The sequence below is a fragment of the Rhineura floridana genome, chromosome 11 (genome assembly GCF_030035675.1).
Source record: "Rhineura floridana isolate rRhiFlo1 chromosome 11, rRhiFlo1.hap2, whole genome shotgun sequence".
Lineage (NCBI taxonomy): Eukaryota > Metazoa > Chordata > Lepidosauria > Squamata > Rhineuridae > Rhineura > Rhineura floridana.
In genome coordinates this window covers 16,929,392-16,953,419 of record NC_084490.1, presented here as the reverse complement: position 1 = coordinate 16,953,419, position 24,028 = coordinate 16,929,392, and the positions used below count along the sequence as shown (strand labels likewise).

The 24,028-nt window shown below is 44.7% G+C and overlaps 1 protein-coding gene and 1 non-coding gene across 2 annotated transcripts; one reads left to right on the top strand and one right to left on the bottom strand.

Moving 5' to 3' along the window:
• Window positions 1-3,588: 3,588 nt before the first annotated feature.
• Window positions 3,589-22,796, top strand: LOC133366434 (carbonic anhydrase 4-like). Its single transcript, XM_061589513.1, has 9 exons — window positions 3,589-3,652; window positions 5,612-5,702; window positions 8,461-8,490; window positions 12,579-12,743; window positions 14,273-14,418; window positions 18,100-18,189; window positions 19,227-19,299; window positions 19,399-19,562; window positions 22,423-22,796. Exons 2-9 carry the CDS (start codon window positions 5,618-5,620, stop codon window positions 22,576-22,578), a joined length of 909 nt encoding a protein of 302 aa, XP_061445497.1. The 5' UTR covers window positions 3,589-3,652; window positions 5,612-5,617; the 3' UTR covers window positions 22,579-22,796.
• On the bottom strand, window positions 20,830-20,928 carry LOC133368133 (small nucleolar RNA SNORA8). Its single transcript, XR_009758596.1, has one exon. It is a non-coding gene; the product is annotated as a small nucleolar RNA SNORA8 (small nucleolar RNA).
• Window positions 22,797-24,028: the final 1,232 nt, after the last annotated feature.

Sequence of the window (24,028 nt, the reverse complement as noted above, 5' to 3'; positions counted from 1 at the left end):
TCCCCAAGAAACGACATGTGTAAAAGGGCTGTACTCAAATTAGCTGGATCTTACACATTTTTAATGAACAACCACTTAACACATACTCTATTTTATCTCAAAATGTCAGCTTCCTGAACTAAAAAAGTCAAAATGAAACTCCACTGCTCTGAACCGTAAGTGGAGAAGAAGAACAGGGAAAATGAACTCTTCTCTGGATTCTGTTGCCCCAAACTGTTGTTTCACAGTACTTCATGGTAAACCCGGACCTGCCTTCATATTATTACCACCAGCTCCCTAGTCTGCCAATAAGAACATAAGAAGAGCCTGCTGGATCAGGCCAGTGGCCCATCTAGTCCAGCATCCTGTTCTCACAGTGGCCAACCAGGTGCCTGGAGGAAGCCCGCAAGCAGGACCCGAGTGCAAGAACACTCTCCCCTCCTGAGGCTTCCGGCAACTGGTTTTCAGAAGCATGCTGCCTCTGACTAGGGTGGCAGAGCACAGCCATCATGGCTAGTAGCCAGAACAACATCTCACCTGCACCTAGTAGATGGTCTTAACAGGGAATGCTGTATATCTCAGAGTCTCACCCTGATTAAAAGTAAAATATCAAAGATGACTTTATATCCCCTCTTCTTCCATTCCTAGATCACCCCAAATTTTGTCACATTGACAAATATAGGCAATTTGAAGGTTGGTAGCAGAGGAGATTGCTAACGATGCAAGTTCTGTTTGATCAAGGACATCCTTTACAAATTTCTCAATTAGAAACAAGCTTCTCTGGGATAAGAGTCAACTGGTATAGAATCTTACAAGTATCTCCTTTATAAACACAATTTACAACGCAGCAGGTTTGCCATGTTCTTTGCTATTGTATGAAGCCCTGTGTAAACAGGGAACTTCTAGCCAAAAAGGCACTATCTCTGTAATTTATAGTCTCCTATTAGAGGACGTATCCCCACAGGAGTCTAACCTCGTACTAAAGAAGCTGCTTTTACCATCGCAATAGCTTTTGAAGGTCCACACTTCTTGCTCAATGGTAGCTTCCAATCCGCTGTTTTCCTTTCACACAAGTAGGCGTTCCTCTGGAAAGGTTTAGTATCGCTGTTTCCTTGTGGCCCAATCCCAATTTTCCATGTTTACTCCCTCTGGAGTATCCATATTGCTAATGGAGAAGGGGAGGATTTTTTTGTCAGTTTCATTGTTTCTTGTCAATTGCATGCTTCTCCAGGCAGGAGAGCCCTTGGGATGCAATTGACACAAAACTATATGAAACTGATTAGAGGAGAGAGTGAATGAAAGGCAAAGTAGGCAGCGGCTGCGGGGGGTTTTGTGGGCAGCAGAGAGAGGGAGCAGGCGATGGGGCATAAGGGAGTCTGCCCACTAAAAGAAATCAAAGCAAAGCGCCTACACAGAGGAGTGTAGCGAAGCTGAGACGGTTTTTCCTTTCCTTTTTGCATTATAATTGGATTGGGTTGATACGGGTGTTAGGGATAAATTGAAACCCCCAGTGCCTGTAAAACTATAATTCACTTGTCTTACCTAAACCAGCTTGGGCTTCATGGGAAATAGAACCAAAGTGGCCTTTATATGACTCTTAATATAAAATGTCGGTTTATTTCCTGGTGACCTGACCCTTACCTACATTCCAGTGGCTCGCATAATAAAAGCCGGTTTAAGCTGGAAACTTCCCTACTATGCATTTCTGTATCACATTTATGCTTATGGCCTTGCTTATTGTTACAATGCTCCTTGCATAGAAATGTCAAACGCTATTCCAATGCCCCTCATATCCTTGACTTGTGATACTCCTTTTGATATGTAAGCAGAGTAATATCATGTCTGTCTCCAGTTTAGGGGGCGCCCGGTTGCAGCTGGGCCTCCCTCAATAGTTGCCTTTGTCTGTTCCTGCATAGTGCTTATCTCAAGGACATGCGAAATATGCAGACATAGAGTCTGAGAGATAGTCTTGATGTTTCTACTTTGTCCTTCTCCCGGTACCCCTTTACCTCCTTACATATGCCCCAAAGCTATGACAGTTGGCAATTGCTTCTTTTGTATTTTATGATGTGAACCCGATATTGTAAACTTCGGGGTAAGCCTATATAAACCATTGAACACCAATAAACGAGGTTCCCATGCTGGCCTGCTTCGGCTTGTAAGTATTGGGTCCCCTTTGCAAAGGTTTTTGTCTCGTGTTACTTGATCTCTGATAGTGGGTTCATTTGCACTCAACTCCGCACTCTTCCCGGGTGTAATAAGCGAGTTGGGGTTGACAGGGCGGCTTGCGTGTTGGGTTTGGACCTAACACAGGTTTAAAGGGGAAAACTCCGTTATAGCTTCTACTTGCCTGCAATGTCATGTGAACCATGCAAATTACAAAGGGATGCAAGTAGCACCACACACACACTAAATTGCCGTGTGAATGAGCCCAGAGTTTAAATACAGAAAATAAAATTCTGCACGTAAATCTTGGGCTAAAGATCTGGGGAAGGAAATCACAGAAGAGGAATGGAGTGATATATGGGTTGGCCCACACTCAAGAGCCACCTCAGCCCTCATCAAAGAAAATGCTTTGAAAGTTATACATCGGTGGCACCTCACTCTGGTCAAACTGAGCTATATCAACTCCTCCCTCTCCCCCCAGTGCTGGAGGGGATGCCTAATCTGTAGCTCTCATCTACATTTCTGGTGGGACTGTAGTAACGTGAGACAATTCTGGAGTGATGTTTTTCAAATTGCTAGTAAAGTTCTTAAAGCTACAATTATCCTGGATCTGGCCTTGGCACTTCTTTTAAGGGGGTTCCATTGTTCCTAAAACTCAGATGTCTCTCCTATCCAGATTCTACTTGCAGCGAAGCTTGAAATAGCCAAAAATTGGAAGGGGGCAGAACATTTATTGATAAAAAATTGGTTTACCAGACTTTGGCAACTTGCACTAGATGAAAAATTAACTCAAGAGTGAAAAAAAGCTTTGGGGGGGGGAAAACATCCTCCGATAAATTTACTTCAATATGGTATTCCTTTATATGTTATGCTATCGACAATGGGGCAGAAGCTAGACCACCCTCATAATTAATTTCCTTTTGGTGGGATGTGTACCCTGCTTTTTAATTCTATTCTGCTTTCTGGTATTCTTTCTATTTTATATATAAAGCTTCTGTTGCTGAATGTACTCTTTTTCTATTTTATATAGAGTGACATGTTTATTGTACGTTGATTGTTTTTGTTGTTACATTTACTAGAAATCCCAATAAAACACTATTCATAAAAAGATCTCTCTCTTTCTCTCTCTCTCTCTCATACACACACACACACACACACAGATTTTGTTTCCCAATTAAAAGTCAGATGATCAATAACCTAATTTTTTAAAATTAGTTGGATGCCCAAATGACTTCCTTGTGGTATGCAAAGTACATAAATAATACATTGTCAACCTGTTCATCACCAGACATTGGCACCTCCCCTGGTGGGTGCCTGTTTGTCTGGTCCAGGTCCCTCTTGTGCTGCAGGGTGTGTCCAATTGCCACCTTTGAACAGCCCATCCTTCTCACCCATTGCTCCCCTCCTCCTTGGGGAGGTGGCCCATAAAAAGTGTAATACACTCTTGCAAAGAGGCAGCTCCAAGAGGCTTCAGCAACAACAGTCCAGGGTGATTCTGATACAGAAGGTAAGAAAGGGGAGGCATTCCTCCAGAGCAGAGATCAAAGGCAGGAGGATCTAGGCATCTTCTTCCCTGGATGAGGTGGGGGTGGGGGTTGCTAAATTTCTATAGAACCTCCTTACTCTCCTCTTTTGTCTGTCATGAGTAATCTTCTCCAATTCTTTGCTTTGCAAGGACCTCTCTGCAATCACCTGCTCTCACCTTGAGACACAATGAGGTCTAGAACCATGGCCAGCCTGATTGTGTGTGTGTTGGGGGTGGGTATATGATTCTGACCTTGGGTAAGTGTAGGACTAGACTAGAGGACCTTTTGATACCTTCCAAAGGTATTTATCTGGCTAGAAGCCACACAAGACAAGTCGAGGGATGGGAGATCTGTGTCACTCCAGATGTTGGCTGTGTACATTTGAAGCACATTCCCCTCCCCAAAGAATCGTTGAACTGTAGATTATCCCTAACAGACCTATAATTCCCAGCACCCTTAACAAACTACAGTTCTTTGGATTCTTTGCAGGGATGTGCTTTAAAAATGCTTTCAGTGTATTATGTGTATGCAGACATTGTTGGACTTCAAGTCTCATCAGCCCCAGCCAGCATGATTAATGGTCAGGGATGATGGGAGTTCAAATTCACCAACATCTGGAGGGCCACAGGTTTCCTATGTCTGCTGTAGATCGATGGAGGGGTTGTGTCTGGGTTAGGGATGGGGGAGAATATAAGCTAAATGGGATTTAGTACCTGATTTTAACTGAATCCAACAGTCTGCTGTCTTTTCGGATCAGCACTGATTTCTTGTGGCGGGCTGCAGCTGTAATTGGCACAGGGATTTTCCCCCGAATTCCCCCCTATTTTATGTAATTATCTTCATAATTACAATCGCTATTATTCCATGGAAGCATTTATGTTAAAATTACATAAAAAAAGTTTGCTGCCCAAAACCCCCAAAACAGAGGCAAGCGCCAAAGCAAGGGGGAACAAAAATAAAGGTGGATTGGGACTGAAGGACCGACTACCGGGATACAAGCAGATCAGAACTACGCACCGAACCCCATCCCTAGTCTAGGTGGGTTGGCATCTTAATCTTCATCCAGCCCCGCAGTCTATCTGTGTCTCCTTTCCTCCCTTCCCTCTGAAGAAAAGGATCAGGAACCTAGACTAGGTCATCATCAGAAAATACACTCACCTGGGTGCCCTTATTATTTTGTACTGGACATCTTTTGAGGTGTTGTTTAATTGCTATAGGCCACTTTGGGAACCAATCATGGCTGAAAAGCAAGGATTATTATTATGGTTGTGTTGGTTGTTGTGGTTGTTCTGTGGTGTCCAGATCTACCAGAATCACTTAGGCGGTTCACCCAAGGATCCTGCCAAAACTTCCCCTCAGCCTGCTGCAAGTTATATAATGGCATATGGGAAGGTTTAGCTAATACATTTCTTTCCCCTTAACCGGCAGTGTTTGAAATGTGGTTTTGTGAAGCTTACGCAGCCTTTGAAGTTGCATACTTAATTAGTTAGGCTAATTAGCATGCAGCAAGGTAAGCGGACAAGAGACTTAAGCACGGAAGGCATGGCAACACCCAGTGCATAGATGGGCATCAGATTTGTAGAAATTTCAGGGGGAGGTAGGAGACAGTCCCACCTTCGCTGTTAGTGGCAGTGTGCCAATGAGTCTGTAGATGGGCTCTGGGAATCACCCATAAGGAGAGCGCGGTTACACTCAGGGCGTGCTTGCGGGCTTCCCATGGGCATCCGGTTGGCCACTGTGAGAACAGGTGACCTTTGGCCTGATCCAGCAGGAGTCTTCTTATGTTCTTATGATAAATTGTTATACTAATCACAAAGCCAAGGAAAGGGAAGGGGCTGTGACCATGAACAATTTCACACATACTGTTTTGGCACTGAAGGAGGGATGAGGTTGAGTGGGATGGGTCTTTGGCCCTCTGCTAATATGCCCCTTCTGTGCAGGTGGCAATGGAAAGCGTGGCCCCCACACTGAAACCAGCAATACATCTATGGGTGCTGCTGCTATTGGGAGGATTCTACGTTAGCTGCGAAGGTAAGACTCCACACCAAGGTCAGCAGTGCGCTGGTAAATTAGGAAGTGCAGGCACTTTTCTTCACAGCCCCCATAGTCTGGCCCCTTCTAAGACTACACAACAAAAATGGATCTTTGGCCAATGCAGAAATTATGGCCTTAATACCAAGCCAGCTTTTTTTTGTGCTCACCCCACCTCCTGCTTTGCTTAACACCCAGTCTGATGAAGACTTCTGTTGAACACAAAAGCTTGCCCCCTATTTGGTGAAAGTGTAATTGGTCATAATTAGGAATAGAGGAGAAATTTGCTATAATTCACATTTAAAGGCAAACCTACTGAATTTACACTTTCCGATGCAATATGGGAACTGAAACAAATTCAAAAAAATTCAAAATTCACTCTTTTCCAAATTTCGCAATGCAGTTCTCCAGCCAAGTAATGTGGTACTAGGTAAAGTGTGTGTACAAGTGCATATATCCGTGGAAATAACATACACATGCATTATATTAGTGGCCAGCGCTGTGCAAAAATGTGTATACAAATTGCATACAAACACGTGTATGTCAAGAGAAATTTGCACTAAAATGCTAAAGACATGATAACTTTTATAATTGTTTTCTGCAAGCTGATGTGGAAATGTAGAGAACTGAATTTAAGGCTGGAAAAATGAGAGAAACCAAAACTAACAGATTCGCACAACCTTAGTCATAATAAAGGGACGTTGGGATTTTTCAGAATAAAAGTGGGTGCTTAACCTTGAGCCCTGCATGCTCATATAATCTACCTCTTCGTCTGCTTCGCTTATTTGGTGGGTTTCTCCCTCAGACAAGCTTATTTATCTGGCTTGCTGAGATGATTACAGCTCCAGGAGATTACATCATCATCCCTGATGTGAAATTAGTGGTGGTGCTTCCTGCTTGTCCGTCCCTGCTCCACTGTGCACCATATCATAAATAGCTTAATTAAAAATAATATAGAGAAAAGAACCTACCCCAGGGGTGGAGAAACCTTTGCCCTCCAGATTTTGCTGTTCAACAACTCCTGTCCAGTAGTGGATGGTGTGATGGCAGAGGCAGGGCCAACACCAGAGGGCGGCCAGGTTGGGCCTTGGCTAAGGGCCCCTGTGGCCCAGAGAGGCCTCTGAAGGGTCCCTCCTTAGGGTGGGAGGGTGGCACTCCCGTTCCACGATCCGTGGCAGCGTCGGGTCCTGCAACCTAACCCTGCTGCAGATCACGGAGAGGGAGTTCTCAGGCACTGCCCCAATACAGAGTTAATCTAAATAAGCCCACCCACCCCACCTACCTCTCCCATCAGTGTGAATGCCATGTGCACTGTGCATGCAAGCCTGCCATCACCTAACATGGTGGCCAGGGCTTCCCTAAGGGGCTGATGACCCTGCTGCCATCTTGGTTGAGGCAGACATATGTGTCATTCACACAACACGAGGTAAGGTGGGGCACATGGGAGGGCTTATTAGCCCCTTGTTGCCTGTATCGGAGAGGTGTTGAGTTATAGTGGTGCAGGCCTGGGGCAGGCTGGTGCCCAAGGGCCCAGACATTCCTGGCCCTGGCCCTGGGCAGCGGCACTCACCTGACTCTTCCTCTTGGTAAGCAGCAGCAACTACACTGCCAGGAGGTCAGGGGAGTGCCATTGCACCACCACGTCATCTGCTACTGCTTCTGTCATTCCTGATCATTGGCTGTGTTGGCTGGGGCTGATGCGTGGTTAGAGCCCAACAACATCTGGAGGACCACCCATTCCCCATCCCTCATCTACACCCACTCTCAGGGACATGGAGAACTTTGATGTTAGTTGGCTCTGGCTGGAGAGTCATGGCTCACTATTTCTAGGTCTGCCACAGGCTAGTCATTAGGGCCACTAGGCCAGAGAACTGGGTTAGTTTCCTGGAAGAAAGTGTTGCATTAGTCCTTAGGAATTTACTGAGTTGTGTAATCTATCATCTCATGTTAATCCGGATCCAGAAAAAGGAAAAAGGAAAAACAGCCTGCAATGAGATATATTCAGTTGAACTCCTATGATTTAAAGGAAATGCTGAGATTAAAAATATCTGCATTCTTTTTGCTAAAAGCTAGCTTTCTAGTGATTTGTGAGAATGAGTCGTAGGGATGGACAATGTATCAGCTTGTTTTCTCTTAGTTTCTCATTTTTTCCAGTCTTAAGTTTGATTCTCCACTTTTCTGAATCAGTTTGCAATTTTTTTAAAAAAGAGCCCTCATGAAATTTGTGCAAATTTATCCTAATATACAAATTTTACATGAAAGTTTGTCTAATATACAAATGTTTGCAAGCAGATGTTCCTAGTATAATGCATGTTATGTTGTTTTCATGTGTGCATACTTTTTATGCACATTTCCCCCTAATGTACACATTTTTGCACACATTATTTGGTTGGAGAACAGTATCACAAAATCCTGAGAAGTGCAAACTTAGAAAGCTAGCTGTGTTTTGGTTCATGTACTGTTTCAGAAAGTGAAAAATAGGTAGGTTCACATTAAGATTCTAACCAAACCAAATTTCTCCCTGACCCCTGTGTGTGCCTGTGTAGGTATAGACCAGGAAAAGTGGAGGCATGAAATGGCCATACTGGGTCCCCAGAAAGATGCATGAGATGGACTGTTCTCATTTGATGCTGGGGCAACCATGGGCACCCCCAGTCTTCCCTTGCCTAGGGGAAGGAAATAAGGCAGATGGGGGGTATTTGTAAGTTTCTTACATAATATAATACAAACTTCTTGTCCTTGTCTCTTTCTCTTACAGAGAGCTGGTGCTACGACAAACCAAGCTGTGGTAAGCAAAACAGGCATTCCCTGGTTTCGCTTGCAAGGTCACGGGTACCTCCCAAAGTGGAAGGCAAAGACTTTTTATCTCCAGTAGGGTGATCAGATAATTGGGGCACAGAAAGGGCATCAGACTTGTCTAATGGAGCTCCTGATGGCCACATACCTGGCTCTTTGCTAGAAAAGGAAGATTAGGTGGCAGCTCTGAGCCATATTATTCAGCCTGAGAGATTCCATAATGCCTGCTGGGCCACCCAATCCAAATAATACCAGTTGGAAGTTCCTTATTGGTTCTTAGTTCCTTGTTGGTGATTCCATGTCCTTCATACTGAAGAACGGCAGCTGAACAGGAATCTGAGCAGGTCTTCAATCTAAATGAATGTTTAGGGCATGGGTGGAGAACTTCTGGTTTATGGGACAATCTTGCCCAATCAGGGGGCCTACATTGACCCATGAGTCCATTTTCCCCCAAACCATGCGCACCTGCCCATCAGCTGATATCATTTGTGATGTTATCAAATGGACAGGAGGGCAAAGATGCAGAGCCAAAGCAGCAGGGTTTAACCCCCTGCTCATCAGCTGATGAGGAAGGGGTTTGCATCAAAATCTCCTGCTAAAACAAAGGCGAAAAGACCTTGTTTCAGCAGCACCCTGCAAAGTGCTTTGAAACCCCGACTTTGGGACTTCCAAGTCCCTTGCACCCGATAACATTGTGAAGTCAGGTGATTGACAGGTGGGTGGCCCCACCCCGTCAAATTTGGCCTGTGAGGCCGGTAATGATAAGGATTTGGCCTGCAGCACCAAAAAGATTCTCTACCCCTGGTTTAGGCCATCCCAAATCATGTATCCAGCCTCACAATGCTGCCTGAGGGTCCCTTTTGCTTGTCCGTATAGCACAAAGGCGGGGAAGACTTTTCAGTCCAGGGGCCACATTCCCTCACTGGCAACCTTCTGGGGGCCACATGCTGGTGGTGGGCAGGGCCAGTCAAAAGTGAGTGTGGCCAGAGGCAAAAAGTGGGTGGAGCAACAGATATGACTCTTACCTTTGTACTGTAGGTTACATTCCTGACCCACAAAAGTCAGAGGTTTCTACAGATACAAACATCCCCTTTCCATCCTCTCTTCATGCCAATACAAGGCGTTATCACATTTCAGTGACACAATCTAGCCAGGCAAAAGCACGAGGAGGGCACAGAGCGGAGTTGGTGTAAGCTGTAACATAGGGAGAGTCTTGAGGGCCAGATTGAGAAGCCCAGAGGGCCACATTTGACCCCCAGACTGAGGTTCCCACTGTTGGTATAGCAGTTGCTGCTGTTAACATGACAACATTAAAGGGGACTTATTTGCGGAAAAGTGGCAGGGGAAACTGGGGGAGTTTTCAAGGCAAGTCTCTGCTCAGTACTTCCTGTTACACATCAGAGACAACAAGAGATATCTGTATGGTTGCTAGGTAACTACCCATGCAACCCCCCCAAGGTACTATCTCCCATTTGTTTCCTATGAATGGCCCTCATTTACATTCATGGCAGGTAGCCATGAGAAAGCAGAAGTGGGGGAGAGTTTGTTTGGCTTTTTATTGGTCAGTGCTGGCTCCAGGTTTTGCTGGGCCTTGGGGAAGATGCCTTCAGTGGAGCCCCCTCCCCCCCCTGCTGTGACTGCTGCTGATTTGCTTGCCCTCTTCCTCTCTGGGCCCAACCCAGAGGGAAAGGCGGATGCTTTTCCTTGCTCCTCATGCTGCTCCAAGGGTTGGCAGTGGGCTCACGTCTGGGCTGTGGGCATCACAGGCAAGGGTATAGTGTTCCAGGGTCTCGGGGGGTCTTAGACCCGTTACTTTTTTGGGAGCAGGGTCCCAGCAGGGTCCCTATGCCTCCAGCATCCCATGAGCTAAGCAGCATGAAAGGGGAGTGTGTTGGCCGCTGAGAAGAGTCTTCTAACGTGCTTCCTGGTCCTTTCCTGTGATTGGAAGCAATCAGAGTGAATGGAGGAGAGTCAGCCACAGAGGAGACTCTTTTCAGTAGCTAACACTAAGGAATGGTGGTGGTAGCTCTGACCATCATGAACAGACCTTGCACTTCTGAATTTGCCACTATGCTACTGGTCACAGGGGCCCAGAGATACTAACTCCTGGTGCCGGCACTGATTTTTGGTACTCTTAATAACCTCACAATGCATCTTAAAGCAGAGGTAAGGAACCTCAGGCCCAGGGGCCAAATGTGGCCCTCCAGGCCCCTTTCTCTGGCCTTTGGGTTTTTGCCTAGGCCACCTCCACTTCCCCAGCCACCCCATCTCTGCCTAAGCCATACCCCTCACCAGCTTTGCTTTCCACCCTCCTTGAATGTTTTTGTTTGGCTGGAATGGGCCCTTACTGGGAATTACTCTCACATCTGGATGGAGGATAGAGAAAGGATGTGAGAGGGTGTAGAAACTAACTTACTGTACAAAGGTGAAATTAAAATGTGTTGCTCCACCCACTTCCTCTGTCACGTGGACTGCCACGTGGACCCCCAAAAGGTTGCCCTTGGATTGAAAAAGGTTCCTCACCCCTTCCTTAGAGCCAGCCTTCCAGATTCATATTTCATAGAAGGGTGAATTCCTCTCCACCCACAGAGTTAGCGTGTCTCTGTGTCTCAAAGGTTGCTTTCAAGAAAAGTAGGGATGGGATCCGTTTCTTGGTGCCTGTTTGATTGCATTCTGACAAACTGGCAGGCGGATCCATTTTGTGTTAGTTATTCTTCTGCTATACTTTGCTTTTACCATTCCGATTTTTTTCCTCTTGAAAAATAATATTGTTAACAATGTTTTCTTTTTGGAAATGAAAACAGCTTTCCCTCTGTCCTGTGTCCGCCCACCCATTCCCCCTTTCTCCTCCTCTCCAGTCATACTGGATTCTCCTCTCCCTCCTAGCCCTGTGAGAAAGTGAGATCCTGGCTACTTACCATCAGAGAAAGCAAGAGATTATCTGGTTAGTTTCACAGGTAGCAAAGCAAAGATGCAGGCTGGCCAGTTTAACATGAGCAATGCAAAGACACAGGCTGATCAGTTTCGTTCTCAAAGCAAAGAGCAGGCTGGTCAGTTTCACATTAGCAAAGCAAAGAGCGGGCTGGTCAGTTTAATGTTAGCAAAGACATAGGCTGAACTAAGCAAAGATGGGCTGAGCAAAGCAAAGAGCAGGCTGCTCAGTCTAACCTTAGCAAAGCAAAGAAAAGACACAGGCTGCAAAGCAAAGAGCAGTGTGGTCAATTTTACTTAGCAAAGCAAAGGCATAGGCTGGTCAGTTTAACTTTAGCAAAGCAAAGCAAACACACAGGCTTGTCAGTTTCACTTAGCAAATCATAGGCACAAGCTGGTAAGTAAAGAGAACATGTGGACTATCAGGAAGTCTGCTGCCAAGTTCTATTTGAGTGAAATTCTCACCCATCCCTACAGAGAAGAGAGCTTCTGGCTTCACAACTATGCTTTGGTGCAAAGGATAGTCAGGAGGTGTTATAGGTACCAGCAAGTGATGATCACTGAGATCATCTGGAGGAGTGCTGTTAGGTTCCCCCCATGTTACAGAGGCCCGACTGGCTTCAACAAGAAGTTGGGCATTTAGTGTCACCGATCCCATGCTGCGGAATTCTTTTCCAGCAGAGTCATCAGGCATCTTTGCTTTTGACTTTTAGACATCACTTGAACACTTTATTTGTGCCAAGAGGCCTATGCAGTTGTTTAAAATGTCTCCTGAGTGGCTAGTCATTTTAATGTTTGTTTGGCATTGCATTTAAATGTTTTTATGTTGCCATACACTGTCCTGATGTTTTGCGAGAGAGCAGTACATTAATATTTTTATAGATAAATAAATAAACCAATTAGTGAAAATGTTGACTGCTGCTGGTAATTAGATGTGCAGAATCAGGAAATAGCTGTGACTCCACATGAATGAATGTGGCTATGGTATTATTTGTATATGGCACCGGAAAGTTGACAGCCACTTTTTCTTTTGATAAGCCCAACCTTATCTCCACCCAGAAAGAATCAATTGAAAACAATTGTCAATATTGCCTCTGGCTCATCTCCTTCCTCATTGGCTTCACATCCCCTTTCCCTTCATCTTCCCAGGCCCTGCAACATGGAAATCCCTTGGTTACTGTGGTGGCACAGAGCAGTCTCCCATCAACATTAACACAGAGAAAACAGTAGCCGATCCATGTCTGGGTCCTTTACATTTTGTTGGATATGAGGACCGCTTGAGGCCACAGGCCCTTAAGAACACAGGGCACTACCGTAAGTACTGACGACTTCAGCAACTGCAAGTAATATGTAAGGCAGCAAGGTTCTCCGCAAGGTTCTCCTCTGTAGAGTGATCAGATGAGGCAGGGTGGAGAGTCATATGACAAGCACATTTATCATGCCATAGTTCAGTCCATCTTCAGCAGGCAGGAGTTTTCTGGTGGCACAGTAAACAACAGCCATGTTCAGAGCTGAACTCAGAATCAAGGAATTGCACGATCACTGTGAGCCCAACCAGATTTGCTTAATTAATGTGTTGGTAAAATACCTGTCATTATGACAGACAGTGCTGTAAGAAGGCATGCACATTGCAAGAATCCCTTGTGTTGAGATGCACTGGATGCACTCCATGGGGTTTCTTTCAGGGGAGGGAGATAGCAAAGGTGTGCACTGAGGGTCACCTTTGGGAGATAAATCTGCCTCCATCCCCTAATGACCCCAGTTTCTCACTCCTTCCCTGAAAATCCTCTTCTCCATTGCCTGTTGCAGTTTTTATTTTGTGCCTGAGAATAAGAGACCCATTGACCATCAAGCCAGCTCCTGTCTGCATAGCCTCGCCCCTTCATCTCCACAGCTCCGCCATGCTTGTGTTTCTTAGTCATGTTAGCATGTGCTACTATAGTGTGATGGGAGCGGGGGGGAGAGATGCGTGTGTGACTATACAGATTCCTGTCTCTCTCATTTATGTCCTGCCATCAGATAAAGAGTTCAGGTCGGTGAACAACCAGTCTTACTGCCTGTATATGCATATTCTAAGATGCAGATAAAATCATATGCTGCTGACACGAGTTTGGCCCTGCATAGGATACAAGTACAACTTCACTATTGCTGATACAAATTCACAATTAGAAATTTGTGAGTCTTGAAAAATAAGCTTCAGACTTCCAGATGATTTCCTAAACGGGAACACATTTCAGCACGGCCTAAACAGCTGCAGGATAGGCCTAAGGGCAGAACACTCTATCTCTCCCAGTTTCTGTTTTACCAACATATAGAAAGCTAAGCTGGGGAGAAGTAGCTGGATAAGGGAAGTGCAGGGGGCATGTGGTGAATGAAGGGGTTAGCTCCCTAACTCTTCCCCCTCCCCCCACTTCTTCCCTCCAAATTACACCCTTCCAAGATGCATTTTAGATATTCATTGGCAAGCAGAGACCTATTTTTCCAGACATCTGGAATATATCCACACCATGCTTTAAAGCACTCTTATGCCACTTTAACAGTCATGGCTTTCCCACAAAGAGTCCTAGAAACTTTAGTTTGTTAAGGATCTTCTAACAACTCTCACTGGTAAAGTGGTACAGAGTACTTTAAATGTATGGTGTGGATGTAGCCCTAATTTGATCCTGACCACACAGTTTTCACTTGATGATGGACCAGTCCCAATGCCAACTTGCCTCAGCTTTGGGACATGGGCTCCACAGGATGAGTTCCTCTAATGTTTTGTCTCTGTGATGGTGGTAGTGGGGTATCCTGGAAAAGACTCATCAAAACATATTCTCATTTCTTTTTTCCCCCAATTGCAGCCGAGATTGAAATGAAGACTGGAGCCACCATTTCTGGTCAAGGCCTTCCGGCAAGGTATTACCTGAAGTCTTTCCACTTTCACTATGGCACCAACCATCATCAAGGTTCAGAGCATGCAATTGATCTCAAGCGCTACTCCATGGAGGTGAGCCAGTCAAGGAATAGGGGAAGCAGTGATGGGAGTGAGCAACTAATGCTAAGACTAGGGTAGCCAACCCAGGGGGTGGTGGTGTCCTCCAGCTGTGGACTGCAACTCTCATTATCCTTGACAATTGACCATGCTGGCTGGGGCTGATGGGAGCTGTAGTCCACACCATCTGGAGAGCATCATGTTGGCTACCTCTGTGCTAAGAGATGGAGTTTGCCTGGGATGTTAAGAAAACAATATACCCCCATATTACCACTCTGATGGCCTGGACTGATAAAAATATTCACTGTTCCCCTCATTCTGGCAGCCCTCTTTTTTTCAAATATTGGTCACTCCCAGATGACTTGTTTACTGAGCATTCATCTTGATTTGTTTACACTAAGTATATGGGGAGATTAGATTACATTGGCTCTTTATTGAGCATTTATTCTGATTTGTTTGTGGGGAAATTAAATGATGTCGCATCTAGCAAATGTTATCCCATACATTCCAATGCATTTAAAGGCTCACCAACCCATCTCTTCTTTTTAATAATCCCACTGAGGCTGCAACTGAGGCTGCATATTATGCACCATACTTTTAAAGTACCCCCCCAAACAATCCTGGGAACTGTTGTTTACCCCCCACAGTGTTACAATTCCCAGCACCCTTAACAAACTACCATTCCCAGGATTCTTGGGGCTGTGTGTGTTTTAAAGGTATAGTGTGTACACAGTTCAAGATTTATGGAAATCTTGATCCTCCGCTTGTTTATAGGCTGATTGAAGATGGAGAAAATTGTTTTCATCTCCCCTGCTAATGCCTCATCCCTCCCATGTCGAGAAACACTGAGCAAAAGGCAAACGTTCTAGGGCAGACCTTCCTCCTCAGTAGTCAGCAGCATGTTTGTAAATGTATGATATCACAGCAGTGCAGCCAGTGGCTGGATGGGGAAGTGAGGGTGCCTGTCATTATTTTGCAGGAACACTTAATGGGAAATTGAGGTTTGTGCAGTTGAAGTGGATTGAAGCTCTGTTGCTTTGGCACAACAAATCTAATTTTTTAAAAATATCCCAGACTTTCTGCATTTTGGAAAGTGATGGGGAAATGCATTGAAAAGTGTGGGATGGATGAATGATGAATGGAAAGATGTATCAGCACCATGCAAGCAAATCAGGATGAATGCTCATTGTCATATAACTGCCTCATAAACAAAATCCGAACCAGTGTTTAATAAAGACTAACCACCATGTAAGCTCTGGGTAGCAAACCAGGAAGAATGCTCAATATACCGGTAATCTCAAGGAGCCCTTACAGATAGGCAAGAGACAACAACTATATTTTCTTTATATACACATAGCTACTTATTTTTCAAGGGCTTAGGGCAAGATACTGAAATAGTCTGGACTACCTCATTCTAGTGAATGCGCAGGATCGAGGGTTCACAAATTCTTTTAATCTTGCAGCCTGCAGAGCTCCACTTGCCAAACACTATGCTGACCTAAGTGCACACTGGCTCTGAACATAGGAGACGTTGACAGGGGCAGATCAAAAGAGGAAAATCCCACCAAAGATTCTCTCATGGCTAGGGATATATCAGCAAAATAATGGGGTCTTCACAGCAAAATAACTAATAATGTTTATATTACACATTTAATTCTTAGTTACATGGGTAATGTATATTCCTGGCTCTAGCCAGTAAACAAAGTTAAATTCTCAAGGTAAAGCAATATAATGCAATATGTCAGGCTGTTACACAAAATCTGTTCAGTTAAACTTTAGCATTATTCAAACTTTAAAGCATACTGTTATATATGATATAGTCATATAAGTCCAGACATCCAGTAAAAACTAAGAGTGAATACTTCCTCACCAACTAATTTTCAATGCAAAGCAAGCCTTGGACTTTCCAGCAGTGATTGTCAAATGAATGACCATGTCCAAAAAGACTGGTAAATTAGGGGTCTTGACACTCTTCTTTTATAGGATAAATGAAGGACAAATGACAGGGAATGACACGGTACAAAGAACAAGTGACAATGTATCTTGGGAATTTCTCATACTTATCAGTCTGGCCATCTCTCAATTCACATGGAGATACCTCATTCTAGTATAACAGGGATCAGTCAGGCTTCAGTCGGGAACAGGAAAAGCCGTAAGAGGAACTGAAGCAGGAAAAGCCATATATGGGTTGTCAGCCTCATCTTCTTAATGTTACATGCTGAGCTTGGCTGACTTCCCATAACTGAACGAAAAAAACGGTATAGTTAAACTGAAGAAAGGGGGGAAATGGATAAAATGGCCTCTTTAAACTTATGTAGAACTCTGATGAGAAAATCTATCCCTAATCAATATTCTATAAGGGCAGGTAGCCCACAACAATGTTTATTTTATTTTATCCTGTTTTTAAAAAATTATCAACTGCCTTCCCAGGCACAGTGGTACTAAGTTTTCCCCACAGCAGTGAGAAATCCAGGGGCAATGCTGAAGAGTGCAGCTGCCTTTGGATGAGAGTGCACCACGGAGACTTATGGGTTTCCTTGTAATATTTGGTGCCCCCCCCCATACAAGTACAGCACTTTGGGAGTAGACCAACTACTGAAGAAGGCAGCATATCTGATAGTCCTGACTCAGGTTGCCAAAGAGAGCAACTTCACTCCAAGGATGCTTCAGTTTAAGGGGAAGGGCTGTTGCTTAGTGGTTAGAGCATCTGCTTTGTATGCAGAAGGTCCCAGATTCAATCCTTGACATTTTCAGGTAGGTCTGGGAGACACTCCCTGTCTGAAACCTTAGAGAGCCGCTGCCAGTCAGTGTAGACAACAGTGAACTAGAAGGACTGATGCTCTGTCTCAGCTTCCTGTGTTCCTCGTTTCAGCCAGCTCCCAGCTCCTGTTCCTGTGTCCAAATTCAAACTTCCAGATGCCTCCTCCTCCCTCACATACACATCACACCGTACAGCAGAGTTGGGGAACCTAAGGCACTGTGGGCTTGCTTGGTCCCTATCCTGAAGTCAAATTGTCCATTCGGGGGAAGAAATCTGGTCAAATATCTCCTGCTGAGTAAACATCAGCCAATCATCTATGAACATTAGCAGGTTGGGGAACCTGTGGCCGTCCAGATCTTGTTGGACCTGAATTCCCATCAGCCTCAGCCAGCCTGGCTAACAGTCAGGAATGATGGGAGTTGGAGTCCCACAATGTTTGCAAAGCAACAGGTTCCCGGCTCTGCTACTGCTCATAGATGCTTGGCTGACATTTCCTCAGCAGGAGCTATTTGACCAGCCATTTCCCCCCTTGAATGGACAGTTTAACTTCAGGAGAGGGGCCAAGACCAGTTCCGTGCAGGGCAAGCTCCATCCCTTGTATAACAAACAATCAGTTTAACAAAGGATGGTTATCCAACAACCACGGTAAGTGGATCATTGTCATTTGGCCCTCAGATCAGCCAATCAGTAAGTTTTATGGGTGGACAGGGGTGTGGACCTAGGTCTCCCACGACAGATGAAGATCCTGGCTGGATCTGACCAAAGACCCACCTAGTCTAGTCCAGCACCCTCTTTCTCAGAGTGGCCAGCCAGATGACTCACAGTGGCCATCGAACTAAACCCAAGAGTCTTTTTATGATGCTGCTGTCCCACTGGCATAATTTAGGAACATTGTTCTCAATTTTAATCCTCTGTCTCTCATTTTCTTGCATTAGCTCCACATAGTGCATACTAAAGACAACATGAGTTTGGAAGAAGCGAAAAAGGACCCTCAAGGATTTGTTGTCTTGGCATTCTTCATAGAGGTGAGGAACAGCATAGACTTGCCAGTGCCTGTGTTGTCAAAGGCTGGATTGGTTCAGGATCCCCTAAACCCACTGGGGCTATTGTGGGCTGCCTAGGGCCTAATCTTCCAGAAGGGAGGGGGGCAGGAAGCTTGTATTGACAATGGCTCTACAATGACTACTAGCCATGATGACTGTGTTCTATCTCCACTGTCAGAGGCAATATGTTTTTGAGTACCAATAGCTAGAAACTACAGGAGGGGAAAGTACTGTTGTGCTAAGTTCTGCCTTGTGGGCTTCCCTTGGGCATCTGGTGGACCACTGTGAGAAAAGGATGCCAGACTAGATGGGTCACTGGCCTGATCCGGCGGGGCTATAACTAGGGACGGAAGGTTCTTTCAATTTTGGTTCTCCCAGTTTCTCATGGTTCTAATCTTAAATTCAGTTCTCCATGTTTCTGCAGTGATTTGTGATTTTTTTAAAACAAAAAATGCTCATAAAATTCAACATTTGAGTGTGAAGTTCTTCTAATAAACACATTTTTGTATGCAGTTTTAACTAATGTACACATTTTTGCAAGCCGCTTCTCCTAATAGAATGCATTTTTGTAAGTTATTTCCACTAATGTATTAATTTTTATGTATCCTTTCCTCTTTGAGAGAGCCAGTGTGGTGTAGTGGTTAAGGTGTTGGTCTACAGCCTGGGAGGCCAGGGTTCGAATCCCCACACACAGCCATGAAGCTCACTGGGTGACCTTGGGCCAGTCACTGCCTCTCAGCCTCATGAAAACCCTGTTCGTAGGGTCGCCATAAGTCGGAATCGACTTGAAGGCAGTACACATCCTTTCCAAAAATATGAATTTTTGTAAACATTCTTTGGTTGGAGAACTCCACTGCAAAATTAGGATAAGTGTGAATTTCGAAGGATGGTGGTGTTTCAGTTTTCCTATTGTTTTGTAAAGTGCAAATTTGATAGATTTGGCTTTAAATGCAAAGTGAATTGAATTTCTCACCTGTCCCTACCTATAAGAGATGCCCCTTCCTTTCATTTCCCTGTAGAAATCTATAAAGGCTCCCATTGTCAGTGCGTGGAAGACTCTGGCCAGCCTCCTGGAAGCAATCCCAGAAAAGGGTGAGATCCGCCACTCCATCCCCAATTTCCTAGAAAATGACGTGATTTTTCTAGTACAGTCCCTGTAACTGGGTTTTCACTTTTCTTCTCTTTCCCCAGGAAACTCTGTGGGTCTGAGTGGGCAATTGTCTCTCGGGGGCTTATTGAGCACGGCAGATCTAAGCACGTATTACCGCTACCAGGGCTCCCTTACCACCCCATATTGCAATGAGGCTGTGATCTGGATCGTCTACCCTGAGCCCATCAAGGTGCCTCACCATGTGGTAAGTGGGTAACATCGACCTCTTCTCTCTGAAGAAGGGTGGTTGGTGTGTGTTGCTGCAGGACAAAATCTTTAGGTTCGCTAGAATGGAGCTTGCTGGGGTCAGAGCCCGATGAGGTCTAGGAGTTTAGATTCCTGGATTCTTTGGAAACAGACATGCCCCAGAACAAATGACAACTTCATATTCAGATCTCCCCCTGCCCCTGTGCCAATCCAGAATGTACCATTCCAAAGTCCCTTGCAATGGAGCACAATCTTTCAGGTCCTATAGGAAGTTTGGCCCCAAGCAATCTGGTTTCCCTGTCCAGGGAGAGCCAGCTCTCAGTCCAATGGTCCAGGGTGGGAGAGGGGCAAGGTCTAAAAGCAGGAGCCAGAGATATCAGATAGGCCAAAGGAGGAGAGTGTAACCCAAGACAGCCAGGTGAGTGGTCAAGTTCCAAAGGGAACCATGTGGAGGTAGAGGGCCTATCAGGATCCTTAGACAGCAAGACAGGCTGTTCAGAGTTGGCCTCCTTATTTCAGATCTTGCCTTTATTGGGCCTGGTGGAACCTGATTTTTCTGTAGGGTCAGCTGACTGAGTGTTCCATCTGGTAGGTGGTAGGGCAGCCATGTAAGGGTCACCCTTGAGAAACACACCTTAGCCTGCAAGGCTTGTGAGGGAAACATGGTGCTAAAGAGCACACAGGGCAAGGGGACAGAGCCCTGCTGCTAGGAACCTTGGTTTGAGATCCCCCCTCCACTACCCCAGCGTCTCACACAATCTCAGTTCAACTGATGCCCAGATTTTTTGTGACCTCATTGAACCACTTGCTCCACAGAGCAAGCATGGTCCCCAGAAAAGTCCCCTGGTGAGGTTGGTGTAAGGGATTCTTGGGTGTACTCTTCTGGGTTGCAGTGGATAGTGGGTGTTTAACCAGTTTGCGCAGCTGGGGTGGCCTGGGTGTTTTTTGTGTGTGTGTGTGTGTGTGTGCTGCTTTTTTTTTTTGGTGGGATTAAGGAGGATTAATTTTATGATGTTTTAATTGGAAATTGGTTTTAAATTGTTTAGGACTGTGGTTTGTTTTTGTATATGTATATTATGTATAGCTTTTTGTTATTGTAAGTCGCCTAGAGTGTCCACTAACCTGGACAGATAGGCGACCAATAAATAAAATATTATTATTATTATTATTAGCTGTGAAAAAGGAGAATCCCATGCTTGGGATCTTTTTTTAAACACCAGAATCAAGCCATTGTGCCTTTATAAATCCTTTAGTTAACTGGTGCTATTTGTTTCAACAAAATTATCAGGTTTAGCAGGCATAACAGCTTGAGAACCAACAATACCATATGCTGAGCTAATGTTGCACTGTTTTTTGGCCATGCTAGGGATCATTAGGGAAGGATTTGAAAATAAAACTGCTGGTATCATAATGCCATTATACAAATCTATGGTGCAACCACACCTGGAATACAATTCTGATCCCCTCACCTGAAAAAAGATGTTGTAGAGTTGGAAAAGGGCAACCAAAATGATCAAGAGGCTGGAGTAACTGCCCTATGAGGAAAGACTGGGGCTTTTTTGTTTAGAGAAAAGATGAGCAAGAGGTGACATGATAGAAGTGTATACAATTATGCATGGCATTGAGAAAATGGATAGAGATGTTTTCTCCCTCTTGCATAACACTAGAACTCATGGATGTCACCAAATGAAGCAGAAGATTCAGGACAGACAAAATAAAATATTTCTTCACACAACACATAGTTAAACTTGTTTGGCATTTAAAAAAATATGTGTGAAATAGGAATAGTTTCGTGGTCCTATTTCTTAGCAAAGATATAAATGCAAGCAGTGGGATGAGAATCAACCAGTCCACCCTTTCCCTCAGACACAAATAATTACAGACACAATCTTCTTAAGTAAAAGATAAATAATGTTTACTCACGACCTCTCATATGTTCAGAAAACATAGGCTTTAGCTTAGATGGAAAGATTAGGAGTCCATTAGTCTTTGGTAATGGTCATCTTGGAAGAGAAGCCATGTGGATGCCTCTCTCTCAAGCTTAATGGAGAATATGCAAAGCCCCAGACAAAGGAGGAGAAAGAGAAAATCAGGTAACTCCACCCTTTAGGAAGTTACATCACTGGTAAACAGGTACATGGGATATTAAAGATGGCTTTAAAAGAGGATTAGACAGATTCATGGCTATGAATGGCTACTAGCCATGATGGCTATGCTCTACTTCCACTGTCAAGGACAGTATGCTTCTGAATACCGGTAGCTAGAATCTGCAGGAGGGGAGAGTCCTCCTGCACTCATATCCTGCTTGCGGGCTTCCAAAAGGCATCTGTTTGGTGAGAACAGAATGCTGGATTAGACAGGGTACTGGCCTAATCCAGCAGGATCTTTTTATGGATTGTATTCAGTGCTAATCTTACTCAGAATAAATCCATTAGAATTGATGGACAGGAATTACTTCAGTTCATTAATTTCAGTGGGTCTACTCCGAGGAGAACTTAGTTGACTACAAGCCTATGTTCTCTCAGTTTGCACACCTTGAACTTTTCACAAACAGTGCCTTTGTGAGCAGGCCAAGATGGGGCCATTTTGGAGGAGCTTTACCTTAGCTTTAACGGCCAAGAAGGCCACACAAAATTCCTGTGGATGTGGGCTTGGCAACAGCTAATGAAACTTTTAGGTCAGTAGGTGGTGTCCGTTCAGAGAGGGTATCCATGGCAGAAGGCAACCTCGATTCCAGACTCTAAAGTTTTATTTGGAAATTTAACACTAGCCTTGCTGGTGCATGGATTTCCTGAGCTTGTTCGTGCTACCACTTTTTCTCTTTTGTCCTCCCATCCCACTGTTTTTCTTCCTTCTAGGTGAAGAAATTCACCACCTCGCTATATTTTACCACCAAAGAAGAAAACAGGAGGATGCAGAAGAATTACCGTCCCCTACAACCACTGAACAACCGACAGGTCCTTTCCTTCCACGAAGATATATATGACCCGAAACGCTGCTCTTCCCAGGTTTGAGCAAAGGAGTGTATATGTGCATTATGGGTGCAAATAGTAATGGCTTCCCTCTGCTTGGATGATCTAAAGCTAAACATGGAGTTCCTTCTCCTGACCAGAATATTAATAATTTCTCAAGTCCATGGAAAGAAGCACATTCCAGCAGGGAGATGGCCTTCTCCTCACCCCCTTTTTTGATGCTGAGAAATACTATGTTTTTACAAAAATTAAAACTACTACTGTTACCACAAACACACGCTTGGCTGGTTTTCTTTAATAAGACTTGCATTTATTCAGTCGCACTCCTATTCAGTAGATACAAACGCATGAGATTTGGTTCAAAGAGCAGTTGTACCTTGGTGTGTTTCAGGAACTGAACCCAGAATTCCTTTTGAGAGTTGACCATGACTTGTCCCCCTGCCCCTCCCCCCACAAAACAGCAATTCCGAGCCCCACCAGCACGAGGAAGGCAGCTCATTCTTTTCTTTAAATGCAGATGTTAAAACATTCCGTTAAAACATTATGTATACAAACACTTGCTTCAATTTTACAAGATATTAATTCCTGTTTGGTTTGCATGAGGGTCTGGTCCAGTCTTCTCAGGGTGCATCTGCCCACCAGAGAGAGGAGAATTACCTCAGGTCTAGGAAGGACAGCTGAAGAAAACCTGGGGATGGCCTTACAGAACTTCCCTAGACACTGTTCTCCTTGTGTGGAAAATGTGGGGGATGTAGTCCTATACGTTAAGCCCATGTGGTTAGAGATATAGTGGTTAGAGTGATGGAGGTAGGATCAAGGAGTTCAAAACCAGGGCCAGCCCTGTTGCAAGGCAAAATGAGGCAATTGTATCAGGCGGCAGGGCTCGGAAGCAGTACTTTCCCAGCCCCTGCTTACTTGCCTTGACACCAGCCCACCTGTCAAGGGTCCTACCACTCTGAGGGTTGTCCAGAGTGTCTGCTGCATCCCCATGCTTCACTTTAAGGAAGGGGGTCCTTCCTCAGAGTGAGGCATTCTCAATGAGGTGACTGGAAAAGTGCCTGCACTGGGTGCCTTGCCACAGAAGCTAGACATTCTGTTTTAATGATATGGCACCATATCAGCAAAAGAGTGATAAAGTAAGGAATACTTAACATTGCTTGCTTCTCTTCACGCAAATGCAACCTGCCCTGACACACAAACCACTTAATTTAATTTCCACACACATTTATCCTTTAAGTCACAGCTTATTCATTAGTTCATGGCAAAACTATTTTCACATTAGAGGTCCCCAAGGAGTGATCGGTAAGTAACATTCCATGCTTCTCTTGCCCTGAAAGTTTCCGCTTATAATAATTATGTTTTTTAAAATAAGTGCTTTTCCACCATTGGGGGTTGGTGGCTTGTAGCTTAACAAGTTAGATCAATGGTTACCCCAATATCATTCCTCATGGACCACTTAAATCGTTCATGGCGGACGACTTAATGATTTTTG

Coding starts and splice junctions, on each gene's coding strand:
- LOC133366434 (XM_061589513.1), top strand. CDS start 5,618: ATGGAAAGCGTGGCCCCCACACTGAAACCAGCAATACATCTATGGGTG. Junction 12,744..14,272: donor TAAGAACACAGGGCACTACC/GTAAGTACTGAC, acceptor CCCCAATTGCAG/CCGAGATTGAAATGAAGACT. Junction 14,419..18,099: donor TCAAGCGCTACTCCATGGAG/GTGAGCCAGTCA, acceptor TTCTTGCATTAG/CTCCACATAGTGCATACTAA.